Genomic DNA, 20,329 nt, shown 5'->3' with positions numbered 1-20,329 from the left:
GATTTAAAAAGTGCTTTTCATAGAAATACAATGCAAAACCAAGTGCTTTCCCGACCAACTACATATAAGTCATAGCAATGTCACACTCTAATATTAAACAAATTAAAATACAACAGACACAGTGAAGTGTTTAACAGTTCTAAATGATAACATTATGATGTTATCATTATGATGATTATGATGATGTATAAATATTACGAAAATGTGAATGAATGGAAAAAAGAATAAAACATTAAAAACAAGGTGGAGGAGAATAGAGAGAAGGTAAACCAATCCAGGAAATGTCCTGGATCATTTCTAAAATGGTTAATTTATTGAAATGAACAAATAACTTTTAACTGTGATATTCTAATAAAAAAAAAGAATTCCACACAAACAAAAGAATGTTGACTGATTCCGAAGCACATTGGGTTTAAGAGTGGACTATTTCTGGTCTCAGTCAGTTTGGAGTAATTTGTCCTTGCGATAAATCAGTAGTGCACTGTCAATAAATTATTACTATTACTGAGTGGCATATGACAGGGATCAGCTATTTCAGGCAGGCATTTTTAATTCTGTGGCTGATGAACAGTTTGCTTTTGGGATGTGCAGACATGCATTTTTTATAGTATAGTAACAATAATTGACTTGAAGTGTAAGCACGAAAATGCGTTGTGTTTAAAGAGGATGGTGAACTCATGTTAATTCGAGCAGCATCTCTCTCTCTCTCTCTCTCTCTCTCTCTCTCTCTGCATCCTGCTTACTCAGGCATCCTGTTTCGTTTGTGCTTCTTGTGTCAGCTCCACAGCGCTTTTCAGCTGAGCGGCTTCTCTTCATGACACGCCCAGGACTATGCAAGCATGCAGTCCTGTCTGCCTAGGTAAAGTACCTTAGTTCTTTGTTCTTCCTTAGTTCTTTTGTTCATTTAAAGGTGGACCACTGTTGCGTGACTCAGCTATGTTCCTCAGATGTTTATTTTTTTACTTTTGGTAGAAGGATAATAAGTAATGTGTCTTCTTTAAGTGATTGTCAAGTGATTGTCTTCTTTATAATAATGTAAAATGTGCCACTTACATAAGTGTGAATATGCCAAATCAGTTCTATTCATCTTTCACTCGTTGGACTGCAATATGTGTGTGTGTGTGTGTGTGTGTGTGTGTGTATATAAAATGTATTATTCATGCACTGGACTGTGGCATAGAATGTTTCATTTCATATTGCTTTTGACAACTGATCTTGCCATTACAACAATCTTTAGTTAATTGTAATATTCTACTAGAAAAGTGCCAGTACATGGATCTCAGGCTAATTAAGCAGTATGGAGGATGCATTTGGATCAGATCAGGAGCTTCGGTTATTCTGGGGTGTTTCTGGCCTTGGTGCTGCTGTGACGGATCGATTCCTGCTGAAGGATCATCAGTGAGCTGGACATCTAAGTAGAGAGGAAGCTGCCATTAAAACTAAACGCTTGCTCAGCTTCCGCAGCTGTCTGTGTCATGATGACCCTGAGTACTCATCAGTTATCCTCTCTAAGTGCCTCCACCGTGACGTTTAATACTGAGATGAAGCACCACTTTTATTTCTTTCATCAGTGGGATGTGTAAGTGGTATGAGGTTGAATATTGGACATATATATGGTGGAAGATGGAAGGGAATGGTGGGGAAAAAACTCTTAATAATACCTTAATATTGCTTTTAACCCTTTTTTATTAGACTTTAAAATAGCAAAATATATAACAATGAAATATAATTCATATGACATATGACTATATTTAGCCAACATTCAGTCCTTAAATTTAGTCTCCTGTGTGCAGCTGATGCTGCTCTATAGTTTCGTCTCCCATGATGCGGCTTGCTTGTCATGGCTGCTATTTGTGGGACATCGTATTTCAGTGTACAACTAACCGGTCTGATTGTCTACATAACTGATTTGGCAAATGTTTTAAGCTGATGCCCTTCCTTACACAACCCTACCCATTTAACCAGGATTGGAATTGGCATGAAGAAATACACAGTCACATGCATCCCCAGTGGCCAGGTTCTTCAATCATCTTCAATCATCATTGAAAAAGCATTAAAAAATTAATACAATTTCTCAAACAAACAGGAAATATTTTTCAGTGTATTGATCTCTTGGATTTGATGTTAAATTCCAAATGAATCAGTGCACTGGACTGATTTCCGTATTTCTAGGCTGGGGCAAGTGGGGGCAATGCCAGCTTAAACAAACGTCCTGTTCCCTTGAATTAAACTTTTAGAAGTTGAGAAAGAAAATAACAGACTACCCACAAAGTGATTTACTACAGTATTTACTACAGTAGCTCTGTTTTTAGGCAGAACCTTACTCCGCCTCCCCCGAGCTATACAGCCAGTTTGGTCATGCATCGTACATTGTACGTGATGTACGATCACCGCTTCACACCTCCCAAGACAGCTGTTTGCCCGTATTGAGGTTTTGCCCTCACTGTGCATGTGCAAACACAGAACTGAAGTTCAAGTAGCAGCACATGGAATCTCGACTAGTTCAAGTGCGGCAGACTCGAGGAAACCTTGTCGTGATCAGGGGGTTTTGTGAGACCCTAAGACCAGTCTTCAGGTGGGACACACATAAAGTGCAATCCAGTTATATGACAAAAACAGTTATCCAGCGCACCCCACCTCACTCATATCCCGCCTCTGTTGCCACCATGTGCCCCCTTCACATTTATGTCTGCCCCCTCATATAGCCCTGTTGTCCTCAGTTGTTAAACATGGACATTTAAATTCTTGTATCATTTATTGATGTAGGAATTCTGCAGAATGATTGTTGATTTTACATTAGAAAATGACTGATGGTTATATTTATTGGTTTAAGCTTCTGTGGAGTAGTAGACTCTAAGCACTAGATGGCATAAAAGAGCCTTTTAATATTTAATATTGGTGCAGGACCATTACGTGGCATTTGAGGCGACATGTTGGAATGCTGGCTGCTGAGCTGAGATCCCAGTATTCATTACTTCATCCAACCCAAGTGGTCTCATTCCAATAACCCTCAGATATTTTCAACTACAGACTTGGTGTAACTTAAGCACGTTGTAAGTCGCTCTAGATAAGGGCGTCTGCCAAATGCCGTAAATGTAAATGTAAATGGTGATCTCTTGTGTATTGTTGTGGTCTTCTCAATGGCTGATGCCGATATGCCCTTCTTCTCTTTTCAATTCTTTAATTAGCAAGGTGCATTGTTTTTCCTCCTCATTGCTCTGTTTTCTCTAGTTTGCATGAATGTTCAACTACATTTTCAAGGTGATTTGGTGTACAGTGATTTATCAATGAATGACCTTAAGCTCCATGGTTCTATTTGGACACTTCCAAATGTTTGTCCTCTGTGCAGAAAATGGAAAATGGAATTTTTCTGCTTTTCATTGTAGGCCTTATCTGACCCCTGTAAGAGATGAAGAGGCAGAATCTTTACGGAAAGCAAGGTCACGGCATGTAAGGCAGACCCGACGATCAACAAAGGTATTGATGAGGCATCTGCAGATTCACAAGTACCATATCTGTGACACACAGTGACACATGATGTGACAATAATTGTTATTGGATTTGATTTGTTTTGGCAATTCTCTTTTTATTTTGGCCTATTTTGTTTAGGGTGTAACACTTGCTGAGCTAAAAGAGGCGAAGAGATCCCTCTCAACTCTGGACAATCAAACAGACGAGGAATGCAGAAGTGATCCAGATTGTGGCGCAGCGTCAGTAGTGTGTGGCTGTTCAGAGTTTGAGGATCGTAATGGTGGATGGAATAAGGATACGGATGAGGTGAGAGTCCAGCAGAGCTAGCATGAAACAGGCTGATTAATAATTCAGCATTGCTGAATAATTATTTATTTTTGTGTGTGTATGCACATTGTGTCATTTGAAGCTCAGTCACTCACACAAAACATAATTCTTCAGATTCAGTACTGTAATACCTTGGTGCTACGAATGATTAATTATTTGATAAAGGCAACACTAAGACACATTAATACATTTTTTTTCCAGCTGCTAAATAGTAACACAAATATCTGTCAATCCCAAGCTTGGAAACTGGCTCCTGGGTTTTCCTGCAGAAGACTGTGAATCCCTCATGACTCCAGTGTCTCTTGGAGCATGTGACACCAATGCATTGGCGGGTCAGAAACTTTTCTGTCACTTATGACAACTTCAAAAACAGACTTCCAAAACATAAACCAGATTTATTTTTCAGTATGTGGCAGTGAGGTCAAGCTTGTAAAACTGTAATTCCCTGCACATCACAAGCAGAACTTTACGTTATAGGTTCTGAATGTATGGATGAAAATGAGAACACTGTTTCAACGAAACACCAGCGGGTTCAAGACAACTACGGACACACGCGGACATTCCAGTCCACCCCGGAGGAATGTTCTGGATCAGCCTGTTCTGTGGTGATATGCATTATTTTTTTAATACTGCATGGTAATAGTGAAAGTGTTCTAAGTACTCTACCTATAGGTGGAGCCAAAAGCAAAGAGTTCATACAAATCCACCAGACCTTATCATGCATTCAGACAGAATCATTAGTTTTATTCATTTAATATTCTTACCTTTGACACTAAATTAATAATGAGGATAATGAGACTTGAAACTAGGTGAGATCTGTGGTTAGTCATTATCAGAGGTCAGCAGCCTGAGGATCAAGAGGTAAATGAAGCCCTGTGAGGTCCTCAGAAGCAAATCTTTTGTGCATGGAATGAAGAAAGTAGGCCAAGCATAACTATAAATGGAGTTTTGTGACAGAATAAAGGTGATTAATATTCAGATTAAGTGTAGAGACCTTATCATATCATAAAAGCAGAGCGCCAGGTAACAGGTGAGACAGCAGACAAACACAAAGGGTAAAACATGAAATAAGGGGAGTCCAGGTACAGACGAAAACACTGATCACAATCAGCTGAACAAGAATATAAAGAAGATTAACACACTCGGTCAAACATTTTAATCTGTGGCGGTTATAGAGACAGAGGCAATTTTTTGTTTACATGACTGCTTTGTTCACTATTGACTTCATGAGAAGTCGCTTCATGAGATGTTCATTAACATGAGTGAAGGATAAGAAAGTGTTCAGCATAAACCTTCAGCACTGTTGGAGACCGTCCCCGTTGTCCAATTTAAGGTGACTGAGAGAGTACAAGAGTTTTACAAAATGACTGTGTTTCCATTCAGTCATGTTATGTTACAGAATAGAAGGCGATGCAGACATATTATTACAGAAGGGCATACTCCTCGTGTTGAAGTTCTAGGAGGTGATTGTCCAAAAATTATTTTACTGTTTGTTAATGTGCCATGTGACCTATAAATGGGGGAAATATTGGTTCCTTGAAGCTTTTGTGCAATTGGAAGATTAATGGTAACGTGACTATTGTCTATATGTCAAAGAAACATAAGATACTGCATAGGTCATGAAAACCTTTTTGTATTTCATTTAGCAAATTAGGTATATTTTATGTGTAAAAGGATGCTTTACACTTTTCTGCTTCTTTTTTTTGGCATCTAAAACAGTCAGACTAAAAGACTCTGGTGGAAGGACCACAACAATCTTCTTTTCCGTCCATATTTTATGCATCTTTACATTCCATACCATGTAAGGAGAATCTTTTGCCTTCTCCGGCTTCTCCCTCCGAGAGGGTCCTGTTTCCAAAATATCAAGGACATCCACGCTGAGCACATTCTGTTTACCACTGACCTGGACTTGAGTCTTATCTCAAGAGTGTCACCCTCGGTTCCTTGAACTGCAGACAGTTTAAACAGATTAGTAGATTGGAGCGGGATGAAACGCTAGTGAAGCAAATGCGAGAGGTTTATGTCCAACTCTAACAGGGAACTCTGCGATAAATGGGATTAGATTAGATCTGTCATGCCCCATAAATAGGTCTGGGGTTGCTGGGAATTTGTTAGAATGTGAATGCAGTCAGGGTTCCAGTGCGTGCAGCAGGGCAGTGTCAGTTCAACGATGGAGGAGGGGCTTGGCTGACCAACCTACTGTGTCCCGCCTCAGTTGCCCTCAGTCCCGGGATGTCAGAAAGGCTTCGAAGGTAATCCGAGCCCTTCTCCATGTCGTAGTAAGCTATATATACATATGATAGTTCCCGCTTTGGAATATTGAAAGCTGATGGACAGTCTTTTTTTTTTTATTTAAAATCCTTTTTATGCATTATACTTTGGCTCTCTCTTTTTCATGTACAAAGTGCTAAAAGTCAATTCTGAAAATAGAAGCTGGGAGATAAAAATCATGTAATGTCACACTTTACGCCTTACAATTTACACGGTAAATACAACAGATCATGTAACAAAATGTAATATCATGTACTTATGATGTTCATACGCGTGTCCTCAATGTTCTAAATAGGTTTTGTGGTATGTTTAGGGTACATTGTACGTTCCTGCCGTTTTCCTACACGATGCTTATAGTTTCTTTAGTTCTGTATTCAGGATTTTATTTGATTGCTTATCACTAATTACGACATTAAGTCCATGCATGATTTACGATAATCATGGCATTTTTAGGCCATGTGACCCTGCTTGCATAATTCATGTCTGTGTTACCCATAGAGCAGACTTTAACTTCCTTTAATTTCACACTGCTTATAATATAATCTGTTCATAATAATGAGAAGAACATAATTCAGTATTCCGTGGTTGTGGCTGTCTGAAAGTTTGATTACTGCAGCAACTGAAGTGCTGCAAATCCATGATTTAACATTAAGTGTCTTTTGAAATGATATGTTATTGATATCGCTATGTGAAGGCTGTCATCATTGCATGTTTCTGGCCCCGCCCTGTCTTTTTACGTGGCCTACCACTTTGAGGCCGAGTTGCTGTTTTCCCTTTGTTATAAAACCACAGGCAGTTGACTGTGGATCCGTTCTTAGCCAGGAACCTTTTATTTAATTCACAGCTTTCATGGTGTTCTTTCACAAACCGTTTGGCAAAACAGTTTGTTCCAAAACGTTTGGCAATATAGTGTATTTCACAGTTTAACTTACTGTGTATCCAATCTGTTACCTTGCATAGGTGGTGGTGCGTGTCACAAGTATTTACTATCTATTATGTATGCACAGCATAAATCTTAATCACATTTATTATGTTATGAATGCAGTGTGAAAGTATATCTGTACACACCAAATATGACATAAATAACATATGCAGCCATTCACATAGTTGGTTGCATTGTTTGGGTCGTCCTGTCACACTCTCTGGCTTCTCGGAATCTTACGTCACCGCAGCCAGTTTTGCCTGAGTGTGGAACGCTGGGCTGCCTTAGAAGAGAGCGGCACCCTGCCGTGTCCACAATTCAAGCCATGTGGCCAAAAGCCAAAGAGTAAGATCTGCTCAGTGAGGGGAAGGTGTGTATGAAAAACCGCATGCGGTCATTTCCTTTCATTCTTTGTGAAGGTGTTTAACTGCGAGTTTTTGGTGTCTACGTGGGTTTGTACGATAAAGGGACTCTGCGGGAGTAGCAGGGAAGGAGGGAGGGTGGAACGGGAGTGAAAGAGAGAAGAGAGAGAGAGGACGAGAGAAAGAAGCTTGATTGTGTTCATTTTTGTTTAATGACCAGTTCACTATCAGTGCTCACGAGACGAAGTGCAGCTCTCTGACCACTACAGCTGGGGCAGCACTGGGCTGAGAAGTAAGAAGCAGCGGCAGCTGAAGATACCACCGCCTCTTTGAGGAACGTCACGCCAAGCTCCTCCAAAGGCAGACACCTGTTGAGCATTGCGTCATGGGCGTCCGCACAGCCCACTCGGGCATCCGTGCACGTTTCGCGTGAGCTGCACGCGTGGATGTGAGCATCTGCCACTCTCTGCTGCATGGTCAGATGGTGCCGGAGCTTTTTTTATTTTTTTGGCTCCACTGCTTCAGAACAGGGAGATGTCATCACTGTACCCACGTTCTAAGGACGCATCGCGCATCAGAAAATCTCTGTCGGATTCTCCACCCTCTTCTCCCTCTCCTGCCACCAAAACCTTCAGAGTAAGACTTTTTCTTGTCATTGCGTCAAAGAGTCATTGTCAAAGAGTTTTAAGTCGGCTGATTTTGTGGGTTTAATAAGACAGAACTTCTCTTTGGTAAAATTATCTTCTTTTTTTCCCTCTGAGCTCTAAAAGTTATGACGCAACAACTGCATTAACAGAAAAGATTTTTTTGTGGTTACGTCTCTCTCTCTCCTTGGCATCAAGAGGTGAACAATGATATTTTGAGATATTTTTGCGTAGGAAAAGTATTAGAAAGTATTTGTCTTAAAAGTGAAAGTTTTGTGACATTCACAGTCTTTCCAATAAATAAAAAAAAAAAAGTATTTTACAAAGCATGCATTCTAATCATCTGTCCAGTGTGTGATTAAGACTGGATTTTTATCCATAAAAACACACATGAAAAAAAGCGTGGAATTTGTTTGTGCAGAAATGCTCCCCAAATCAGTGATTCCCAGACTCATGAGCAAGCATTTGTCGAACGTAAGGGTCCTGCAGGGATCTCGAGCGCTCCCTGTTATAATGCTTAACCTACAGTTGCTGCTCAAACCTTGAACAAAACAAACCTGCAAACATCTGTTTACTGAATTTGTATAGTTTTACAATGTGGCTCTTTATGCCCAAACTAGAAAAAGACAACTTCAGCGTTTAAAAAAAACATACTTTTTAACTTTAATAATCCTACAGTAAACAGAGTGAAGGGTTAATGCACGCAAGGGGCTAATCCTGCCTCCCCAGCTTTCTCTTGAGTATTGTGCAAATTTCCATTTTACGACACATGCATCCATATTTGAAGAATAATGTTTCCATGATGCTAACAAGCTCTGACTTGGCCTTGGAAAATATTATTTTTAGCATTTATCTCCAACTTTACAGCAGATCTGATGCCATTTCTTTAGTGCATTTTTCTTTAATACCATTGCAGCATGTTGTCCAGGAGTTTTTCATCAACATATCATATAAGATTTTTTTGGAGATATATATATCCAAAAAAATCTTTATATACCTACATACCTATGAATGTATATGGCTTAATCCATGACAATCCTTGTTTTTTCCCAATCTGGCAAATGGACGTGAGGAAATGGGGGAAAAGGAGAGCATTAGAAGAGCAAAATAACACGCTATTTTAGATATTCCGTTTATTTTTTTGTTTTTTTTTGGAGTCCTGGTCAGGCGGACCTCCACTCACATTTAGTTTGAATCAGTTTGAAATGGTCTGATGAGGGTGTAGACATATTAGACATATCACAAGACATCAGACACTCAAGTGTCCCTCTTTGAATATAGAAGACGGAATAACCGTGACCCACTCACATCCCTGTCCAGGGCCGGTTCTTCTCATGTTGGGTTATTTTTACCAACAGAATGGAATGTCTGTACAGTCATCTGCTAGTCCTTACATGGTTTACTACGCGTCACACATATATAAACTTCTTATTCTCATCAACTTCAGCAGATACCTTGTGTTCTAGGCTCTAAAACCAAACATTGTTCCACCTTTAAAAAAATGTAAACATTCCCTCCTATTTCATTCGTTCCAATGTCTTATTAACGACTTTCTTAACATTACACGTTGTCACAAGTAGTTCTTTCACTAGCAGCATAACGTGGTCTGTCTGATAGAACTATGTTCTCTTTCATCATGTACACAGAGGTTGGAGTCTGCAGCATGACCACATAAGGCCAGGCTGTTCTGGCAGGAGTGCATAAACATTTAAAAGAGGGAACATCTCTTGACTCTCAGGGGCCTGCATTCCTTTCTCTTTTGTTTTAATTTATGTGCAAAAAAAGCCATAAAATAAGGGAGTTATGTGATTGCCATCATTTGAAACAATATACAAAACAATATCTACATGCAGATTTTAGCCAATTAAAATGTGTGATGAAAGCACACATAGAAAAAAATTGTGTTGTGATAACATCCCTTTGGTGAGTGTTGTAGCTCGCTCTCAAAAGCATGGGACTTTCTGTAGATCCGCAGGGAAGGGCATCTCTTCCTCCTCATCTCATGCTCTTTTTTTTCATTTTCAGTGCTTCTAAATGCACATTTTCAATGCTTCACACTTTTGTGGTTTATTTTTTGGGGTCGTAGTAGCCAACCATTGCACACAGGGAACAGACACCAGCGAATCAGGTGACAAGGCCCAGGTCTTTGATCAATGAGTTCGATTTGGAAATGCTGAGTGGCAGGATGTACCATTTATTTTGAAATTGTTCAGGCATCTTCAGGCTCTTGTCGGCCTGCTGCAGGCTCTTGCTGCTTGTGTAAACCAGCTGATAGATTAGTAAAGGGGATATTGTCAACAGTTCGCCACATTACCGCATTTACCTCTTGGGAGACGTAGAACAGACAACTATTTCATTACAGGCGGTGTAGGTAGTGGATTAATTTTTAAATCCCTTATGGTACATCTTCATAGTTGTAAAATCATGATTGCCTTTTTAGGAAATATGTTTCCTGTTTTGTGTGGATTTGAGAAGTGTAGGAAGTATGGCCTCACTGACAAGACCCTGATTAACTAGGCATGCTGCACATTTAAGTTCTTCCACCACATGACACGACTGCAAGAGATCACGTTTGGTATATATAGTCAATCAGAAACACCTCCAACATGATGTGCAGTTAACAGAAGAATAGTTTTCACAGCCAATACAAAAATCTGTCTACAATATGACATGAATAAAAATTGAATCAGTTAATATGTTCATTGCTTTTCTAACAAGTGTTTTCTTTGTCTTTGGCAGCATGAAAGGGCATCTAGGTAAGTGAGTAGCTATATAAGTTGCCAATTAAATGGGATATTTTTACAGCCCAATTTGTCAATGTCACAGTCACAGTCACTAATTGTCACATACTTGACTAATTGCTCGGATAATTTGTTTACTTCTTGGTTTAGTTGTGACCATAATTTGTGGGATGTCTGTGGCAGAGATAACAATTGTGACATCCAACTTATGCCCCTGCATACAAGCGACGTTGCGAGAGAAGAAAACAGAGAACCTTGCATTACATTTGCATGTATGATGCGTTGACAGGTTTAAATAATACAGAATAAGGAAGTAGGCTATGTGAGTCATAGCTAACGGCTCCTCCCATTTTAACCTTTGTTTATAAAAGTCATCTTCTGGGTATCATAAATAGTTGCACACCAACAAAACAGCTGAGAATATCGAAGATTCTGGAAATCGCATTTGCATTTTGTTTTGTTTTCTTGTAAAAAGAAAAGTATTTATTCAATACACAGTCAGCTGTTATTTTTCGTAGATTTGTTACAAATTTTGTCTATGTAGAGTTGACCAAACTGTAGTTGCACACAATGCTATTGCTATATTAGCATTAATTGGGGTTAAATACTTCTAGATCAAATTCCAGCGGAGATGGAACCGCAGACAGGGTGCTCAGTCAGACCAGTTACTACACAAGGAGGGAGAGGAGACTGGCATCGCTAAACAAAGAAGAGACTGATGGAGGAACCAAGGACTACAAGAAGGTAAAACACTGTGGGTGGGTTTTCTATTCATCGATTAAGCCTAGTCCCGTTCTAAAACCATAATTTGAATGGAAGATTCATTGAAGTTCTCCTTCGGCCTAGTACTAGGCTTAAGGTAAAATAAACGAAATGAAATCAATTACATGCTATGTTTTTATTTAATTTGAATACAATAGTATACTTAGGGTCATTTTATAATGTCTTTTAATTTGTTTTTCTTCTTTTACCCCATTTTTCTTAACTAATGTTTTCTTCTTTCTTTCAACTTTAAGCTGTATGAGGATGCTTTGACAGAAAATGAGAAGCTCAAATCCAGGCTTGATGACAACAAACAAGAAATGAGCAAGATTCGGTCTCAGCTCGAGAAAGTCGTGCAGGTATTAAATATTACAGTTCTTAACATGCTAGCATGCAGAATGTTTTAACTAGGTGGTGGGTTATTTTTTGCATTATATCTTATGTTTCAGAAACATGATAGAATATCAGAGAGGATGGGTGTATCTGAAACTGAAAAAAAGGTATGCATTTATTGATCAATCTACCACCCGATTGACCTGATTGATCAATTACAGGTTACACCTATAACAGACCTCTGGATTAATTAGAGAATTATTCTACATTCTACTGGTGCAAACCCACACTTATAAAGGTTTGATTGTGCAACTTGGTTTACAATTAATGGTAGAACTCACTAGTCACTAATAGTGCCCAATTTTCAGCACATTTAATTGAACTGTGTACCTCAGTCATTCATGCATATCAATACTCATCAATAATCAACATCAACATGTGCTTCATGTGCATATGTAATAAGAAACAAAAAAAAATGAATATTGCTTCAAACACAAATACCTTTTTTTTTTTTTACTGCAATGCACATATTTTTCAGGAGAAACAAGCCCTGGAGAAACGGGTTTCTGAAATGGAGGAGGAACTGAAGGTAAGACCCAAAAAGGAAGTGCAGTTAATAATCAATGTGATCAGAGGTGGATCCAGAGCACCGAGCCATGGGCTCGCTGGAGTCGAGCCATGGTGATATCCTCCCCCCCAGCTCTGCGGCACCACCATTGCAGGGGTGGCTCTGACCTAGTTCCAGCTCTGCCCGGCTACTGCTGAATGCGCAGCTCCACCAGTGAGCCATGCACTGCTTTTGTTCAGCATTCCAGCGGTAATTGAACATAGCTGGGGTTTAGAGGAGTTGGGCCTTGGCTACATTTGGACAAAGTGAATCTGTGTCTTCTCTAAGAGAAAACAGGCTTTTTGATGCCTCTCTTGACTCTTCCCTGTCAGAGGTTCTAAAGCATTTTTAGTATATCAAAAAATGACTTTCAGCACTCTGTTGTTCATTAGGTATTGGATACTTTAACATCCAATCCAACAATTCATGAACGTTTTAATATCTCATATTATGTTATGGATGTTTTTTTTTTTTTTTTGCCTGACACGCACCCTCGTGAGCACAGGCATACCGTCGTGAATTAACGCTGCGTACCTCGATACGCCCACAGTGAGAAGGGGGTGTACTGGGAGCAGTGGTTGTGTGTGACCATGTACTGTTATCATTGCTCCAGCAGACAGCCCCAGTGAGATTTCGCTGTGGCTACCAGCCGTGAGTGGACCGTGAGTGGGAGGGTGGGAACACCGGTGAGTGGGACACACAAGTGTGGGAGTGGCAGCCTGCTCACGGACACCTGCCTGTCCTTCACCTGCCTCACCCTCTCAAGCACAGTGTTCACTGTAAACCACTGCCTTATAGGCATCTCAGTCTTTTTTTTATCATTCCTTCCACATTCTTTCTATACTGGTCCATGCAAGGATATAAGGATATAAGAAGGATACAGGGACTGTGTGGTGATGTTCTTTCCCAGTCCAATGAAAGTCAGTTAGTACATGTATACCGATACTACTGTTCTGAACCTTCCATACGCAGTATCATGTCTAGCAACCCTCCTTCTGTCTTTTACTGTTTTTCTCCCTTTGTTTTTTTTTTTTTTTTTTTTTGGTTCCTTTTGGGTCCGCCCTTCTGCATCCCACCCTTCCTTCTCCTCCTCTGTCTCTGTGTCTGCATAGGCTCTTCCTGCTTTGGCTCAGGTCCAGGCTCTACGCAGGGCGAATGAGCGCCTGCAGGCGGAGAACAGAGCCATGCTGCGCGTCCTCACCCGCCTCTCTGAGATGGCTGCCCTGCCCGAGACAGAGGATCTTTAGTTCCTAGCTGCTGCCTCCTGCCACCTACCTCCTCTCCTCTCCCTCGCGCCACACCTCTCCAGCACAGACTTGCCCTCCTTTCACCTACTGCTTTGCTTCTGAGTCGTCTCTGCACTTCTTTTCACTATGCCCAGGCAGGTCTTTCTTCCTCCCTTTCTGGTCCTTCGTCAGAGTGTCTCTTCTTCACAAGACTGATGAAAGACGCCTCCTCAAATTCCTCCAATGTGGCTCCAGCCCTTTGAAGTTATTTATATCCCCCGCAAGTGCTCTGGCGTGAACAGCTTTTCCAAACGGTCACTACACTCTCTTCTTTCTACCACCTTAAAGCTAATAGTTCCATAAAGATCCTTGGCCCTCTTTTCTTAATCTTTGCACTGGATTAAAGTCACATGTTAGAGAAATGATCATGATCCCTGCTTCAGAGTTTTGCCTTTTAGCTGCCGTTTAGTTTCCGAGCAGCTGAGTGTACTTTTTTCTTCTTCTCAGTATAGGAACATGATTGACATGACAGTCTTCTCTCAGGATAATACACACACACACACACACACATATATATAATGATATTACTATTATGTGATTAAACAAAATATGCAGTAGAGCTACCGAGCATTCTTCAGGACTGTTTTTGACAATCAGCTGTTTAAATTATGATTATATACATTTATTCATTATCAATTCATTATTATTCATTATTTGTGTGTGTGTGGTTTCCTTCAGGTTCTCACAGAGCTCAAATCGGACAATCAGCGCCTGAAGGACGAGAACGGCGCACTGATCAGAGTCATCAGCAAGCTTTCCAAATGAAAGAAAGGACCAATGGCCGTTTCAGCACGGTGTGCACATACACCACAGGCCACCGTCTCACTTCATGCCACCTCTCCTCACATCCACACGTGCCGTCGAAGAGTGTGGCTTTTTGTACCTTTTTTGGCATGTCACAAAGCGCATGAACACATGTTTTGTTGCAGCTGTTTGTACATTTCTCCTAAATTGCACCGTTTGTAAGAGGTGCATTTCACTGTCATGTTCACCCCAGTGTGTATTTCTGGTTGGTTGCCATTCAGCTTTTTATATTCGCGGTCCCAAAGACATGTTCATTCAGAGCACCTATCACCTTTGTTGAAATTGTCTGCATAAGGCCTGGTTGCATAATATATTGTGTGTAATTTATTTTATTTTCATTCTATGTTTCTGTTGTACACACACTTGCTGACCAGTAATTAAATACAAAGCTGAAATGAAGTGTTTTACGGACTTTTTCTAAAAAGACCACAAGGCTGTAGTGTTTCTTAGTCAAATGATACAAGAAGCAGAGCTTCATAATATCCGATCAGTGTAGCTCAGCTATCATCGATGGAGTTCTTCTGTCCTCTGTTACATTATGCTCATCATGTTACAGTACATGCAGTATCAGCTGCTTTACTGACACTATATATCCATTTTTACTGATAATGTGGGTTTTTTTAGGTTTATGGTCTGGCCAATCCTTGCGTAAATTTTCAAATTTACTGGTACTTTGTCATCTTGAAATATGTTTTTGTGTTCATTCAGTATATTCAGGCAAAATGTTGCTGAACCTAATTTCTAACTTTCATATAACCACACAGCTATTTAAAGTCATCATGTTCACTATTAACCATGAGTAGAACAATTTTAACCTTAATCTCTCATCCAGGGTTGTTTTTTCTTCTGCTTTCATGATGGTTGTCCACTTTTATTGGATTTATAGTAATTTTATTTTATTTTCTTGATGCAGTGACATATTTGCATGACTGTTTAAGAAATGTAAAGGTATTCATGGCAACATTTTGCCAACTGAAACCCATTATTAATAAAATGGCCTCTCTCCATTTTGCTCATTTAAATCCAGGGGCCGACCACAACACACATATGCTGAAAGTGGTTATAGTAAGGTTAACTAACCCAGCTAGCCAGGTGCACCCAGCTGCACAATATGCCAGCTCATGGAATTCGAGATGATATGTTACACATGTTATTTACATTTCTAATGCCTTTTCTCATATTCAGCGTGGTCATTTTCAAAAATGGATCACATGACAAGAAATGTTATTAAAAGGCATTTATTCTTATTTGTTTAGTACAGAGCTTATAACAATTATGTTAGATTTGTGTTGAGATATTTGGTTCCCTTGAGGTCTTTACAAGGATTGCTGATGCTCATCTACTGTACACCAAGGCCATGGGGCGTTCATGAGCAACATTTTGCAAAGTGTCCCGTCAAGGGTGAAAAACATGCAGTCCACACTAGGCACAATATTACTGACATGTACACACACACACCACAACACTTCAACATTTTAGACACGTAAAAACCTAGCCTGAGGACTACTATGTCTTACAGTCCTCTGCCATTTGGGTTAAAAAAACAAACAAAAAAAACACACACACACAAGGCAATAAATTATTAATAAATAACAATAAATATGTAAATCAATAAATAGTGTGTTTTAAGTCTACCATAGCAATGCAGTGGCAGAGGGATTTTTCCAAAGATGGCAGTTATACAGCATTTTTTATTTTATTTTATTTTTTTGACGTTTCAGGCTGACCATGACAGCTTATTATTTAAGATTATTTTAGTGTGCATATGGAAAGGTCATGGAATGTCTCTAAGACTGATCTGAAGTCTTCTATAGGTACAGAACACTACATGATCACAAAAACAAGCTCAGCAAGAAACTGACAAAGAAAAGAAATCAACATTTAAGAAACATTTGAATGGAACACGTTCCATTCCTGGCAGTTCATTTCAACAACATAACATTTGAAAAGACAGAATGAAAACGAGTAGAAACAGACACAGAACTGTTAATTCATTAACACCATAGTCTGAGTTGCACAAACATAATTTCTTGTGATTCACGCCTCAAAGCAATTGTGCATTTAAACCACTACGGCCACAGAGACCAGAAATCAAAAATTGACATTATTAAGACCTACTGTGAAAGACAGACTCTAAACATTTAATGCTTAAAGTCACACAACTGAACTCCTAGGAATGTTTCGAATCAATATCTCATGTAAATGTAGATATTGAAGGCTGAAGTGCTTTATTAGGGCTCCACAACCAAAAAAATAAAAAAATACAAAATTGTAAAGGGCCAATGCATTATTGTTTGGAGTCAACACATCCACACATCACATTGCTTCCTACATCTAGCAAAGCATTTGCTGGGTTGTGAAGAAAAACTATACTCTGTCTATAAATGTGTGGAGGTGTTTTTGCTGCGCAATGACCTACTGCAACAACAGCAAAAAAATAATGAACGTAAAACGTAAGCGAATTTCGACAACTAGCATTAAAAATCAAATTAGCTACTACATGCAGCTGTAAAAGCAAGCACGTGTGTCAACACGTTTCATTTGTGTATGCATTTTGTGGCCTACACAAGCACAAATTTATTATCTAGGCTTCTGCAGTAAAACAGCAGATCGATTTGTACATATACACCGAAAGCAAAGTACTATTAGTGCACTTCATGTTTCATTCAGCAAAGAAAAAATAATTAATTAATTAATATTGCCAGGTATAACAAAGAAATGGGATGTTCACAAAACACGTGTGTTTGTGAATGGAAGATTTGTAGTTAACTCTACGTAGCTGAGCACTAAAAGTTCAGAGCTCAATTCTTATGGCTTTATTTTATATTCAACATTTTCTATATGCATTCACACCCGCACAGATCACACGTATACTGGCTAGTAAAATGCTGTGAGCACAATGTGGTTCAAAGTTAAAAAATTTAAACAAAACTATGTATATATAGAAAAAAAAGTACAGGAAGAGGACCCCAAGGCTTGTTTTTCATTGTCTTACTGTCTCATTGTCTTACTGTATAGCAAGTTGTGATAACATTGCATTTTGCAGTAGTAATATAAAAAATTAAATTGGTTCACATATTAAAAATGACATTGTTTTGAAACCAGTGGCAGTATGATGTTGGCACAGATTGTTAAAGCGAGCCATCCGAAAAAATCATCTACAGTAAACAACCAATCATCTGCGAGGGTCATTCCTTGATCGGGAAAGCTTCAAATCCAGGCCAGAAGTGCTATCCAGTCAAGCAGCTGGACTGTGGGTCCATGACTGAGTATGACTCAGTTAACTGGTTGACACAAAAATTCCGGGGCTGGAGTTGTAGCTTCTGGTCCTGCAGTACCCATCACTGCCAATCAAAGTGAGCATTTCCCAAAATTTGCGCAGGCACCTTACACTGTTGGAAGGGTCCAGCTCTGTAAGGGGCTGATTTGGGAAACAAACCCAGTGGACAGCAACTCAGACCAATTTATTAAAACCACTCTCATTTTCTGTTATGACATTCTCAAATCTTAACTCTGGAATCCTTAGAGAAGGTCATTGCTTCCACCAACCTGTTTGGCAACATGACATTTAAACATTTGTCACTTAGCTGAATAAAAATTAATTTGAGAGAGAAGAAAAAAACTGAATAAAGTAAAAGATGTAATAAAATGCGCACATCGAAAATATTCAACAGCAAGCATGCGGCTACATCTTCATCCTACATGAAAGCACACAAACCAACATTGTTCACTAGTGTCTGGATAGGAAACCGAAAACCGGGATTCGTTTATGACGCATTCTCTCTAATACCCGTCCATGGAAAATAAATACACATTTGTTTAGAAAATATACGGTGCATCTTTCCCACATTCCCACATTTTTCTATTTAAATGACAAATGACATCTATTGACACACAATATATCTTTGCTTAGTTTCTAAATCATGCTTTATATTAATTTAAATAAACATGCAGTTTGACAGGTAAGAACTATGCATATATAGGCAAAAACTACACACCTATGGGTTGTTTAATTGCATTCTGTGTTTTTCTGCGTACTGATTTTCAGAAATAAGGGACAGAGTCTTCAGAAAAAAAATATATATAAACACAATTGTAACTATTATGACCCCCTGCTCTACAAACAAGCATGAACATGAAAAAGAAAAGAAAAAAACAAGCATGTTGTTCCCAAGATGATGGAAAAGGTTGAACTCGTCCCGCTACCTTTTAAACGGTTGTAAATGGTTTGGATTAAATTACTGCATTTTTTTAATTAAAGAAAAAGTTTAATCTAAAATTTGAATTTTATCTCAGTGAGGTTTCAAGTGAATTCCTGCTGTTTTTCATCACACTGCTAAATGTGTGACCTGGTGACAGATCTAATTTAGAGTTCACATATTATTATTATTATTATTTTTTTTTTTTCAGAATGATTTGCATCCTACGGTCACAACAACGCAGGAGCATCACCATGTATCACCATGCGAACTGAAAAAAGCACACTTGACATCCACGGAACAGAGTAGTGCAATTAAATAGATTCTGTCGTTTGGTAAACTGCGTATAAATACAGATAACAGTACCATCTTTCCCACCATTTTCAATAAATAAAATAAATAAATATTCAACCATCAGGAAAGAAAATCATGACAACAGAGGTACATTCCAAACCAAAACATACTATGTTGTTCAAACATTGTTTTGTAGAAGGAAAATAAATGTAATTTATATTTATTAAAGTGCTTTAGGAATGTGATTGATATAAAATAAAAATCATCAATTTGAAGGTGTCCCTGGCAGTTGAAAATTGCTTTACTGTTAGAAGGCTTGTTTCCTCTTAAAGTCTTAAAGATGGATGCAGGAATTTGTAATTCAAGACGTAACGCTGAAAGCCTTGTTCTTGAGCTACAGGAGGCAGAGTGAGAGAGGTGGTAGACTGCAGGCAGTGAAGAAGATGTCACCTGACATTTTATGGTTTGCACTCAGAAAGCATCACTAAGTGTCCCGCTTCTAATCTTTCTTTACCATAAAATTGAGGAACAGAATATAAGAATGTATTATTAGAGTTAGAATTATTATCATTTACATTTCCATAGTTCTCTAGCAAACCAATAAAACAATTTCGATGAGTTAAACTGTATTTTTTTAGATGGAATATACAGTAAGTCCTGAAGTGATTAACGAACTTACTTATATTTTGTTTCAAGTGTAATTTGTATATATAATGTTTGTTATTTAAGTCTTTTTTACTTCCTGTCTTAACTATATATCTCACACTGAGTCAACTGCACCTTAAAGTTTGTTGTTCCTTGAGAAGTGACAATGACAATAAAGATTTATCTAATCTCTTATGTAAGTAGTACAGTATATTACTGTATATTATAAAAAAAAAACAGTAACTATCAGGTTATTTTTGTACACTTTTTCCTGTACAAAACAGTCACAGATAGTACAGAGCGGTCTGGTAGCGTCATGCAGCGGTGTGAGTGGAAATGGACGTGAGTTTGTGAGCCGTGGCAGGGTGCGAGGGAAGCGTTACTTCTTGGCGGTCAGTCCTGCCAGTTCGGCGTCCACCTCCTCCTCAGGCCTGAGTGGGTGCCACTGAGCGATCGGGCGTCGGGGGTTGGCCAGCATGTCTGACCAGTGCCTCAGCTCCGTGCCCGTCGCTTTGCTTCCCACCCAGATCTTACCGATGGCATCATTCTTGCCAATCTTGTCGTAGTCCAGCACTGTAATCACAGCTTGGATTTTCTAAAGCACAAAACATAAAGATACGTATCATGCGCCATCACAGTATGATTTTGTCATAAACAAGGT

At 39.0% G+C, this 20,329-nt stretch overlaps 2 protein-coding genes across 13 annotated transcripts in view; one reads left to right on the top strand and one right to left on the bottom strand.

Annotated features, from left to right (window-relative positions):
- Positions 1–778: 778 nt before the first annotated feature.
- LOC114797700 (protein phosphatase 1 regulatory subunit 12B-like) lies at positions 779–14,925 on the top strand. 5 transcript variants are annotated; one of them, XR_003750971.1, is made up of 12 exons: positions 779–859; positions 3,387–3,477; positions 3,610–3,777; positions 4,037–4,130; positions 4,276–4,403; positions 10,737–10,753; positions 11,353–11,482; positions 11,755–11,859; positions 11,950–12,000; positions 12,372–12,422; positions 13,822–13,980; positions 14,405–14,925. XR_003750971.1 is itself a non-coding variant. In XM_028992708.1 (12 exons), the coding sequence occupies exons 1-11, from the start codon at positions 840–842 to the stop codon at positions 13,093–13,095; spliced, it is 894 nt and encodes a 297-aa protein (XP_028848541.1). In that variant the 5' UTR covers positions 786–839; the 3' UTR covers positions 13,096–13,126; positions 14,405–14,925. The 5 variants fall into 5 exon arrangements, 4 of the variants coding, with proteins under 4 accessions (XP_028848541.1, XP_028848540.1, XP_028848538.1 ...); XM_028992708.1 differs by lacking the exon at positions 13,822–13,980 and adding an exon at positions 13,057–13,126 and having other exon boundaries at positions 786–859; XM_028992707.1 differs by lacking the exon at positions 13,822–13,980 and adding an exon at positions 13,054–13,126 and having other exon boundaries at positions 786–859.
- Positions 14,926–15,752: 827 nt separating this feature from the next.
- LOC114797698 (synaptotagmin-2-like) overlaps positions 15,753–20,329 on the bottom strand; it is a 30,901-nt gene continuing 26,324 nt past the window's right edge. For all 8 annotated transcript variants that reach the window (XM_028992697.1, XM_028992700.1, XM_028992699.1 and 5 more), the window contains exon 9: positions 15,753–20,263. In XM_028992697.1, coding sequence (XP_028848530.1) covers positions 20,048–20,263 — 216 coding nt within the window. In that variant the 3' untranslated portion in view covers positions 15,753–20,047. The remainder of the gene's footprint in view (positions 20,264–20,329) is intronic.

Source organism: Denticeps clupeoides, chromosome 10 (assembly GCF_900700375.1).
Source record: "Denticeps clupeoides chromosome 10, fDenClu1.1, whole genome shotgun sequence".
Lineage (NCBI taxonomy): Eukaryota > Metazoa > Chordata > Actinopteri > Clupeiformes > Denticipitidae > Denticeps > Denticeps clupeoides.
Note: the sequence above shows the minus strand (reverse complement) of the source record. Positions and strands in the feature narration are given on the sequence as shown.

Bases quoted from the DNA above. Each gene is read 5' to 3' on its own strand.
- LOC114797700 (XM_028992705.1), top strand. From the start codon at position 840: ATGCAGTCCTGTCTGCCTAG. The intron at 3,478-3,609 runs GTATTGATGAGG...TATTTTGTTTAG, and splicing joins AGACCCGACGATCAACAAAG to GGTGTAACACTTGCTGAGCT. The intron at 12,001-12,371 runs GTATGCATTTAT...CATATTTTTCAG, and splicing joins TATCTGAAACTGAAAAAAAG to GAGAAACAAGCCCTGGAGAA.